General features: G+C 50.7%; 1 protein-coding gene across 1 annotated transcript; it reads left to right on the forward strand.

Annotated features, from left to right (window-relative positions):
• Positions 1 to 6582: 6582 nt before the first annotated feature.
• Positions 6583 to 9877, forward strand: CHRAC1 (chromatin accessibility complex subunit 1). Its single transcript, XM_016207796.2, has 3 exons — positions 6583 to 6744; positions 8071 to 8197; positions 8788 to 9877. Exons 1-3 carry the CDS (start codon positions 6598 to 6600, stop codon positions 8895 to 8897), a joined length of 384 nt encoding a protein of 127 aa, XP_016063282.1. The 5' UTR covers positions 6583 to 6597; the 3' UTR covers positions 8898 to 9877.
• Positions 9878 to 11502: the final 1625 nt, after the last annotated feature.

The raw sequence follows: 11502 nt of genomic DNA on the forward strand, positions 1-11502 counted from the left end.
TTTCTTTGGGTAAACATGCGGAGTGGGACTGCTGGGCTGCATGTAAGAGTATATCGAACTGCTGATATGAGTATGAAGAACTGCTGATCTGTTTTCCAAAGTGTCAGCCCCTATGACATGGTCGGCAGCAGCGAGAGCCACAGTGCTGCACAGGGTCCCAGGCACCGCGGGACCACGCCTCTTGCAGAGTGGCTCCCCAGCCCCACTGTTGCCCCAGTGCTGTCCACCGAGGCAGAAAGCAGGAGTGCACACACTCAGCTTCCATTATTGTTATCACTTCCAAATCAATGTGTATTTCACTTCCACTTCTCTGGGTGTGTTTTTTTAATCTTTTGTCATGTTAAACAGTAATACAAATAATACATGGCAAAGAGAAAGAAATTAAAACATTAATGAAAAATAATTTAAAAATTCCCCCTTACTTAAATTTCTGCCCAGAGATTCACTTTCCAGGTCCCATGCCAGCACAGGGAAAAGGACGATAAATAGGCCACGTTCCCTGTCTCCAAGGGAGGGGCTCCAGCCCAACAGGCTGGAACACAGCCCAGAAACACACTCTTGCACTAGGGTCCAGTGATTCTTGACAAGGATGCCAAGTCCACTCAGTGGTGGCAGGACACTCTTTTCAGAAAATAGTGTTGGGAAAACTGAACATCCACCTGCCAGAGAGTGAAGCTGGACTCACCTTCCACTGTACACGGGAGTTAACTCAGAATGGGTCTAAGCTAAAACTGAAAACCTCCTAGAAGACAACACAGGGAAAAGCTTCATGGCATTGTATTTGGCAGTGATCTCTTGGGCATAACACCAAAAGCAGAGGTGACCAAAAAAAAAAAAAAAAAGATACGCTGGACTACGTCAAACCTAAAAAATGCACATGCGTCAAAGACCCCTCAGCAGAGGGAAAGGCCGCTGGGGAACGGGGAAGTATCTGCAAGTCACGGGTCTGAGCATGAGATAATATCCAGAACAGAGGACTACAGAAAACAAACAACTGATGAAAAAATGGGCGAAGGACTTAGATAGCATTTCTCTAAAGAAGATATACAAACGGCCAAGAAGCCTGGGAAACTACTTGGCCTCACTAATCATTATGGAAATGTGAATCCCAAACACCATGAAATGTCACCTCACACTCATTAGGATAAATATCATCAAAAGACAGGAAATGAGTGTTGCCTGGGGTGTGGAGAAACTGGAGCCCTTACACTGCTGGTGGGAACGTTAAAATGGTGCAGCTGCTGTAGGAGACAGTGTGGCAGTTCCTCAAAAGATTAAACACAGAGTTATCGTATGATCCAACCATTTCACTTCTGAGTATATACCCAAAAGATGTGAAAGCAGGGACTCAAAGAGATATTCGTACACTCATGTTCATAGCAGCATTATTCACGATAGTCAAAAGGTGGAAGCAACTGGAAGTGGCCACCACGGACGGACGGATGGACACGTGGTCCACACAATGGGATGTTACCAGCCTTCAAAAAGGAAATTCTGACAGATGCTATAACATGGATGAGCCTTGAGGACATTATGTTGTGAAATGTCAGTCACAAAGGACAAATACTGCTTGATTCCACTCAAATGAGGTACCTAAAGTAGCCGCGTTCATTGGGACAGAAAGGAGAATGGTGGTTGCGGGAGCTGGGGAAGGCGGCAGGCGGGGCAGGGAGTCAGGGTTTACTGGACAGTTTCAGCGTGGGAAGGTGAAGTTCTGGAGCCGGACGGTGGTGATGGTCGCATAAGGTGAATGTACTTAACGCCGTGGAACAGTGTATTTAACAACGGTTTATTTTTTTAATTTGTATTTATTAACCCTCACCCAAGGATATTTTTTCCATTGCTTTTCAGGGAGAGTGGCAGGGACGGAGAGAAACAGAAATATCCTTGTGAGAGAGACATCGATTGGTTGCCTCCCGCACCCACCCTGACCAGGGCCAGGGATCGAGCCTGAAACTGAGGTACGTGCACTTGGCTGGAATCGAACCCCGGACCCTTCAGTCTGAGGGCCAATGCTCTAACCGCTGAGCCAAACCAGCTAGGGCTACTTAACAATGGTTTAAAAGGTAAATTTTATGTTGTGTATATTTTTCATGATAAAAAAATTTTTAAAAAAAATCATCAGCTCTTGTCATTTTCCTGCTAAAAACTCCCCAACGACTTCCCACCATTCCATCCTGGACCACAGGCTCTGGACAGCCTGGTCCTGCAGGTGCTCCCCTCCCCCGGAGGCCGGTCCATGGAGGCCTGCACAGCGCTGCAAGCTGCCCGCCTGCTGGCAGCTGTCGCGACGGGGGCTCTGGTTTGTCCACCATGCCTGTATCTAGGCCGTTTCTGTAACGACAGCCAGCATAATTATATTTTTACAGTTTGTATAATTATACTCCACGAGCTAAATGATTATTACCATTATTAAATATTTATTAAGCACTTCTAGCTACGCAAGGCTAATAAGAGGTAGCTTCGGCTCTTGAAAGCCTTTCTTCCTAATTCCATCCCAAATTCAGTTTCCCTTAGGTTATCCCTCCTTGGAGAAGGAACAGGGAACTTCTGTGGTTCTTGCCTGGGGCTTTATATGCATGAGCTCATCACAGCTTCTCAGTGATGCTGGGAGCAGATGCTTTTACCTTGTTTTACAGATGTGGAGACTGAGAATCAGACTGGGGAAGCCAGTGTGTAGCCTGGGGAGATTCAAACTTAGGTCTTTCTGATGATAAAGCTACCACTCCTCTCATGCCACATGGTAGCCTGGTTTATTAAGGTGGGCTGCTGTTTTCTCCTTCTTGTTTACACTTTATGTGCCAAATACTATGTCACGTGCTTTCTCAGTGGGAGAAACCTATGAGCAAACAGATCATTCTGAAACAATGTCCTTAGTCAGGGGTCAGAAACTCAGATGCTCACAGGGGACAAGCAGGCACTTTAGTGGAAATGGGTGAAGCAGACAGGTAAGTGGTAGAGGGGAGGGGCCTGTGGCAAACCCAAGAGCACATGACTCATCTAGAGATGAGGCAGTTTTGCCATGAGGCCATGTGGAATCAGCGATGTCTCACTGTCCCTCTCCTGGAGTTAGATTAGAAGTGAAATCTCCAAAATTCTAAATGTTGGGAACTTTGGCAGTTACTGGTTATTATCTAACCCACAACCATTCTGCCTTAAACCTCACCTCCCACCTGGCTCAGGTCACCCACTCATCTGGGGTCTCGTGGTCAGGCATTTGGTCTCTACTACTGTCCAGTGGCACATCTCTTCAAATGGACAATAGTTATTTGCAGAAGATCCATCTTTGCTCCAAACCCCTTGGAGTCTGGGCTATGACTCTGTTGTGGGGACCTGCCAGGACTCCTTACTAGAGTGCTTTCTCCCCAGACAGCATGCCCTAGTTCTGCGAGGTTATCTGGTGACTGGGTCAAACAGAGCAGCAAGCTCAGAAGCAGTTCATGTGGTTGCTAAGGGTCAGAGAGCCCCCAGTGCAGGACACTCCAAGTTTCTCTCCACCAGCTCAGCTAAGCAAACTGATTCCCAGCTTCTGGGCTAATACACTGAACCCAGACTCTCTGCTAAGTCAGCTATGTTGATAACTTCTGCCCTGACACCACCAGAATCCACTCCCCAAGTTTCTGCTGATAAGACCCAGGAATATCCCAGTTCTTTCGGTGTGTAAACAGCTCCTACACTGGGCTTGGCCCTGGTTTCCCTGGGGCATGCTGGGATCTGACTGCAATTAGGATTGGAGTTAATGGGGGTGAGTCTTGAGAAGGCTCAGCATTCCCTTGCCAGGTAAGTACCTCAAATGAACTCACAATAGAACTCAGGCAGGCAGGGGGCTATTTCCACTGATAGAGAAGCTCAGATGGATGGGGTTAGGGTCACTCCTCCCAGCTCTCCCCATTCTAATTCCCACTCTTCCCAATCAATGGCCTAACTTCAACAAAGACTTGTGACTTCCATTTATCTTGTAGGTAGGTCTGACCTTTAGCTCTATCAGTCCTGAGGCTACAAAAGATAAGGAATCACTTAGGGCCAGCACAGGATCTGGCTTGACCTGAAGTTTAAAGCCCTGAGCTTCCACTGTATCAAAAGCCAGCCTGTCCCACGAGGCTCCTCCATTCCAGTATGATGGTCACTCTCGGCAGCCTGCTCTTCAATGAGCATTTGATCCAGGTAAGGTCAGAACTTAGGTTAACTGTTTTGCCAGGGTATGCTGCCACTGAGGCCCTCTCTGTGTGCCAGCACAATGATTCAGATTACCAGCCTGACTCCCATTTTTCTGGGCCTGTTTCCTAGGACCACAATCAGGAAAGCAGAAACTTCTTTAGATATTTCAAACAGAAAGGGATCTAATGCCAAGAACAGACTTCAAGGGTGTTGGGAGAGCTACAGGAGCATGAGGGAAAGGGGGCTCTGAATGAAAGGGGAGGGAGACGCTACCCAGAGCTCAGGAAGCTGGCACTGCTCCTGGCTCAGAGCCCAGGAGCCCACACTGGCCTCAGCTAGAGGGGCTGCTGCTGAGCAGAAACCCAGGGAGGGTGAAGCTGCCGCAACGGTCACCTATGCCACCCCCTGCATTCCCTACCCTGCCACCAAGGCCTGCACAGAAGCAGATAAACAAGATTCTCCCTCCCCACGTAATGTTTCCTGTAGGCAGAACCTAACCAGAAGTCAGCTGGCTGGGGTCTGGGGAAGAGTAGTTAACTGGGACACAGACACTGGAGGGAGCAAGGATGAGCCGTGCAGAAGCACCAGAAATAATAGGCACACCTGTTGGGGGACCGTGGCGATAAAGTGGGCTAACGGGTAGCAGCGCTAACAGAGTGATATGAGCTCACTGTGCTTTTTCTTTTTTTTACTCCTCACATGAAAATATTTTTTCCATTGTTTTCCAGAGAGTGGAAGGGAGACAGAGGGGAGGGGGAATTGGGGAGAGAGGAATATCGATGTGTGGTTGCCTGCCCCACAAACCCCAACCAGGGCCAGGGATCGAGCCTGCAACTGAGGTATGTGCCCTTGATCTGAATGGAACTCGAGACCCTTCAGTCTGAGGGCCGACGCTCTTAACCACTGAGCGCACTGGCCAGGGCAGAGCCAGGCACTTTCACCTCCCAACAACCCAAGATGGGTGTGACCACCCCCGGCTTTGCAAGGAGGAGCCCCGGTAGAGAGAGCACTTGCTTTGCCTGGGGTCACACTGCTGGCGAGTGGCAGTCATCTCCACTTCTCTGCAGGATTCGAGCCAGCTGATCAGTTTCTCCTTTCAGAAAAACTTTCTTTGATTGGCTTTATGGACACCCAATCTCCTCTAACTCAGTGGCCATTTCTTCCAGGCTCCTCAGCTGGAGTTTCCTCGTCTCCTCCATTGTGAAATGTCGGAGAGCTCCAGACACTTCTACTCTATCTACACCCTCCTCCTGGATGACCGTCCAGGCCATGGTCTTAACTACCAGGTAGACAATGGTGGCTTCTAAATTCACTGCTCCAGCCTGAACTCCGGGCTGGAATATCCACCGCGACTTGTGTTTAATAAGAGGCAAATAAAACTTAACTTGCTCCAAACCAAACCTCCGCCCCACGGACCTCCGGCCGCGCTCGCCGCCTCAGGAAGCGGCGCCACCCGTCACTCCCTCCCTCGGGCCACCCTGCTCCTCAGGGCTCCCAGCCCAGGCGGCGAGTTCGCCGCCCCCTCGGCAGCGCTCACGGGCCCCGCGGGCCCCGCAGGCCCCCTGCCTGCGCCACTCCCTCCGGTTCCGCTCAGGCAGCAGCCGGAGGGGCTGTTTTAACTCTTGAGGCGGGCGCCGAGGGCTCGGCTGGGCGGTGGAGCGCCGGCCTGCGCCGCGGGCACGAGCTCGGGGGCTGCACCCCGCCGCTGGGGCCGGCGGAGGCGGCCAATCCACGTGTCTCATCAATGTTTCCACCTCTCTCCCCCTCCCTTGGAAAAGTAATGGAAAAAATACCCTCGGGAGAGGATTAAAACACAGACGAAACTCAAGACAAACCCCATCACCCCTCCGATATCTTTCAGCCTCTGCCCATTTTTCCTAGAATAAAACCCATCCGGCCGCTCCTCCCCTCGCTGTCCAGCTTCCTCCCTACCGGCCGGCAGAGACGCCGCCGTCTGCCTCCACGGGCTCACCGCACCCGCCTGCGCGCCCGGCCCTCCTGCCTCCCCTCCGGGGAGCCGCCTCAGGAAAGCGTCCCTTTCCGTGCACGCTGAACCCGTCCCGGCAGAGAAGACACCGAACACGCACTGAGCGGCAAGGGCCGAGGGTGGCCTCGCCTCCTGGAGGAACTCTCACCACTGCCCACCTGCCCTGAGCAGCACCTGCGCCCCGCGGGCTCCAGCCCGGCCAGGCCGTGCGCCCCACCCCTCCGCTCAGCCCCCGCCGGCGCTCCCTCCGGCTCCCAGGCTCCTTCCGCGCAGCCGCGGGGCATCATGGGGCTTGTAGTCCGTCCCCAGAAGGACAGCCGCCGGCCCCCGCCGACGCGCCTCCCCGGCACTACAACTCCCAGTGGGCAGCGGGACGCCGCTCCCGCTCCGACCGTGTCGGCGAGCCACGGTGCGGCGGGTCCCTACTGTCCCCGCGGGGGAGGGGCAGGAAGATGGCGGACGTGGTCGTGGGCAGAGACAAGAGCGGGGAGCAGCGCCTCGTGTCTCTGCCCCTGTCCCGCATCCGGGTCATCATGAAGAGCTCCCCCGAGGTGTCCAGCATCAACCAGGAGGCGCTCGTGCTCACGGCTAAGGCTACGGTGAGGCGGGGGCCGCGAGGGGAGGAGCGACGAGTGGGGCGAGGGGGTGGGGGCCGCTGGGAGCAGTCGCGCTGCGCAGTCCCCTTGGGCCCGCGCGCTGCCGGCGCCTTGTCGCGGGCTCGCGCGTGCGCGCCCTTCCTCGGGCCGCCTCACTTCCTTTCCACGCCGCGCGCGCCCCCCCCGCCGCGCGCCTTCATCACTTGGCTCCGCCCTCCCCGCGCCCCCCGCCCACCTCGGCCACGCCCGCCCTTCCCCCGCGCGCCGTCCGGTCCTCCCTCGCGCGGGGGTCACGTGGGCAGAGGCGCGAACTGGCGTGGGCCTCGCGTCCCTCCTCCGGCCGCGCCGCTGTACCTCGGGCCCCAGCCTGCCCCCTTTTTCTGGCTTTCGGCCTGTCTCGTAGTTTCGGGGCCCCAACTCCCCCTCCCCGAACGGCCCGGAGAGAGGCGGAGCGCTGCCGCGCGAAGCTCGAGGGCTTTCTCGGGAGGCGCGGTGCCGTGGGCCCGCCCCGCCTCCCGACGCGCTGGCGGCTCGTTCCGGCCGGAAGGCGCTGCGGGGCCCTGAGCCCTGCCGCCTGTCACGCCCCCCGATTGGGGCTCGGTGGTGCGCGGCCAGAACCCTCCCGTCCCACGCGGGCGAGGTTCCGCTGCGGCCTTCGCTTTAGACGACGCTGCCCAGCCCCTGGGTCGGCACCGAGCCCACGTGCTGGGCCAGAGCTGCGGGAGACGGAAGTCGCAGGCTTCTGCTGCTGTGCGGGAGCCGCGCCCGCCCGGAGCCCGGGAGGGGACCGCCCGTGCAGCCCTGACGGCGGGGTGGCTGTTTCCCGGCGGCTCCGCTCTAGGTGCTCAGGAACCGAGACTCACGCCGCAGGCCCCGGCCCCCGCCTCGCGGCGGAGTGACGTGCGGCTGCTGCTCTGGGGAGACGCGCGGGCGAGACCGGAAACGCGGCCGCCCGAGCTTCCGGTCGGTGCGGCGCTGTTTATAGTCGAACCTCCTGGGACGGAGGCCCCTGAGCCAGCAATTTCTGAATGGTCTCGCGCTCCTTTTTTTCTTTCGTTTTTACTGTGTAACTTGGTCATTAAACATTTGTAACTCATTGTTTAGTTTTAAATGTTTTTCTTGAGTTAAAAACCTGAATGCTTGCTTCCCCACCAGCTGGGTACTCTGGGTTTCTTTCTGACCTCGTGTTTCTCCTTTCCCCAGTGATTTCCTGTAATTTGAGAAACCAAGATAATGTGCGATCATCCAAACTTAATTCAATTAAAAATTTAAGTTCTAGGGTAAGTTTTCAAAGCACACCTTTCATTTTACCTTTTCATTCGTTTTTAGGAACTCTTTGTTCAGTATCTAGCCACCTATTCCTACAGACACGGCAGTGGAAAAGAAAAGAAAGCCCTTACTTACAATGACTTATCAAACACTGCAGAGGAATCAGAAACGTTCCAGTTTCTTGCAGGTAGTCTCTGAAATATTCTGGTTAAAAATGCCTAGTAATTGACAGCTTTTCTCCCCTGCTTTCACTGAAATAGACCTTTTGCTGCTTTCTCTAGGTCCCAAAGTTAACAATGACTTGACACAGTGTTGTCTGTTGAGTATGTTTGTAATGTGGCTCACCTAGAATGATAATTAGGTCAACAAAAACCTCCACAAGGGTGTTTCGCTGGCTGGTGAGCCTGGCAGACCCACCCTCTCAGACTCCTTGCCCCTGAAGGGAAAACCCTGGGCTGGTCTACTTGGCCCCAGAAACAGAAATTAATTGTTGTAGAACAAGCTGTGTGGGCCTGGCTAAAAAGGGCTAAGTCTACCCCAGGGGCCAGTCAGCCTGTCTCAGGTAAGTTGGGTGGGTCGCTCACAGGCTTACCAGCACATGATTCACAGTGAAATAGAAACAGGTCTTTAGCATTGTCAGGAGACCACCCAGAATGGTAGTCTGATTTTGTCTTGTTTTGGAACCTATTCTAGAGGTCGAAGTATGTTTTGAAACTTGCATGGCTGTATTCGTGGTCTCCTGTAAGCAACTGCTAATGTTAGCTTTATGTTTTTAAGATATATTACCAAAGAAGATACTAGCTAGTAAGTATCTGAAAATGCTTAAGGAGAAGAGGGACGAAGAGGAGGACAACAGTGATGAAAGTGACGATGAAGCGGAATCCTAAACCCAAAACGAAATGCTTTCAAAGTCAGCCTGGTGAGGACCCTCCTGGATTAGCTCAACACTGTGTGACTTAAGTCTCTTCACTTTTCAGAGACTTCGAAGACCTAGTACTCTTTCCTGGCTGAGATGGAGCGCCTGATGCACCTACACCATAAACAGCCAAAAGGAAAGTTGTCAGGCCCACAGTGTAGTTGGAGGGCACCAAGCAAGAGCTACCTGTACAGCCAAAGACAATTTTGCCTATTAACTTTTTATTTACAGGTGGAGTTTGAAGAGTTTCTAAATACCAGTTATGTAAAAAGAACAACATTCAGTTTTAGCTCAATATGTAGTTTGTTACATTTTGTTACATTGTATGTAGTATGTTACATTTGCATTTTTGTATTTCAAGAAAATTTGACTTTGTCGACTGCATTTTTAACTGTAAAGACATAAAATTTTTAAATTAAGCTGTATGTATTTTTACAGTAAAATGCTCTATACATCTAATTTTAGAACCCTCTATTGTTCTAATGCCTCACATTACCTGAGACTTTTGTGAAATTTAAAAATAAGCATTTCTAGCATTTTTATTTCCAGAGAAAAATTTCAAATCAAATCATAAATCCAAAAAGAAATAGTACCGCTGCATAGCATATTTTTCTTAAAAAACATTTGAGAACATTGTGTATATTGAAGATCTGTCTCATTTACTGTTCTGTTCTTTACACCTATAGTAATTATTTTTACTATCCACAAGAGAAGACCATAAGTTCTGTATTTTTTCACATTGGGTAAATTTTTGGCTCTTGTCCTTTTAATCTTTTTTAAAAATTGAGTTATTTACATCCAGTAAAATCATCCTTAATGTTCAGTCTTTTGGTTGTGTAAGCAAGCAGTCAGTTCCATCACCCCAAATACTCCCCTGTACCCCCTTAGAGTTAGTCCCTTCTCCTACTCCCAGGCAACCACTGATGTTTTCTGTCTCTCGTTTTTAAAGTTTATTTTTTAAAATAAATTTTAAAGTCCATTTTTTGGTGTACAGTTGTGAGTTTTGACATGCAGTCATGTAACCACCACAATGAAGATAACAGGTTTACCATGGAATACTACACAGCTGTAAAAAAGAAGGATCTCACCCTTTGGAACAGTATGTAGGGACCTGGAGAGTATTATGCTGCTCAAAATAAGCCAGTCAGAAAGACAAGTACCACATGATCTCAAATGTGGAATCTAATGAACAAAATAAACTGATGAACAAAAGATCCAGAGACATAGAAGCACAGAGCAGACCGAGGGAACTCAGAGGGAAGGTGGGGGTGGGGGAGTGGGTGGGGAGAGATTGATCAAAGAACTTACATGCATAAGTGCATGACCCATGGACACAGACAATAGTGTGGGGAAGGCCTGGGGGGAGTGGACAAGGGGTGGAGGGGACCAATGCGGGGGGCGGGGGAGCCACATCTGTAATACTTTTGTTTTTTAACCCTCATCCGAGGGTATTTTTTCCGTTGCCTTTCAGAGAGAGTGGAAGTGGAGGGGGGGAGAGAGACACATCAATTGGTTGCCTCCAGCATGCGCCCCAACCACGGGTGGGGATCGAGCCTACAACTGAGGTACTTGCCCTTGGCTGGAATCGGACCTGGGGTTCTTTAGTCCATGGGCCGATGCTCAACCATTGAGCCAAACTGGCCAGGGCTGTAATACTTTCAACAATAAAGATAAAACAAAGAAGCCCCAATCAATTATCCCTGGCTGGGTAGCTTAGTTGGTTAGAACACTGTCCCGATATGCCAAGGTTGCGGGTTCTATCCTGGGTCAGGGCACAAAAAAGAATCAACCAATGAATGCGTAAATAAATGGGACGACAAATCCATGCTTCTCTCTCAAGTCAATATTAATAAAAAAAAGAACAGCTTTATCACCTCCCCCCAAATTTCCTCAGGGTCCAACTCATTCCTTCCCTTTACCTTGGCAACCACTGAGCTATTCTTGGCTCCTATAGCAGGCGTCAGCACTTTCTGAAACAGGCCATATGGAAAATACTTTGTTTTGTGGGCTATATAGTCTCTGTCTCAACTACTCAACCTTGCCGCTGTACGAAAGCAGCCAGAGGTAGTACCTAAGGAATGAGCATGGCTGTATTTCAAGAAAACCATTTCTGGACACTGAAATTTGAATTTTGTATAGTTTTCATGGGTCTGAAATTAAATTTTTTTTTTAACAATTTAAGAATGTAAAAACCATTATCTTATAGGTGATACAAACAGTATGCCCACAGACCATGGTTTTCTGGCCTGTCTTCCCACAGTATGGAATCACACAGTACATAGCCTTAGAGGCTGGCTTTTATGGTCAGCGTAATGCATGAGAGTGACGTCGTTGCAGGCGTCAGCAGTCCCTTTTTATTGCTAAGACTCCATTGCATGGACATGCCAGTTGTTTATCCGGCCCCCAGGTGAACGGATAATTCCCAATGTGGGTTGTTCCCACTTTTGACTATTACAGATACAGTCCTATGAACATTTATGCACAGAGAATGAAAACTTGGCCTGCTTTATTAACACTGTACATTCTAGTATTTTCAGTCATTTTTTTCATTAAAAAAGTTTTTATTAATTTCAGAG

The sequence above is a fragment of the Miniopterus natalensis genome, chromosome 16 (genome assembly GCF_054644295.1).
Source record: "Miniopterus natalensis isolate mMinNat1 chromosome 16, mMinNat1.hap1, whole genome shotgun sequence".
NCBI lineage: Eukaryota > Metazoa > Chordata > Mammalia > Chiroptera > Miniopteridae > Miniopterus > Miniopterus natalensis.

What these genes read in the sequence shown, in the direction of transcription:
- CHRAC1 (XM_016207796.2), top strand. Translation starts at nt 6,598, where the DNA reads ATGGCGGACGTGGTCGTGGGCAGAGACAAGAGCGGGGAGCAGCGCCTC. An exon ending in TGCTCACGGCTAAGGCTACG is followed by an intron (nt 6,745 to 8,070) that starts GTGAGGCGGGGG and finishes ATTCGTTTTTAG; the next exon opens with GAACTCTTTGTTCAGTATCT. An exon ending in AACGTTCCAGTTTCTTGCAG is followed by an intron (nt 8,198 to 8,787) that starts GTAGTCTCTGAA and finishes TATGTTTTTAAG; the next exon opens with ATATATTACCAAAGAAGATA.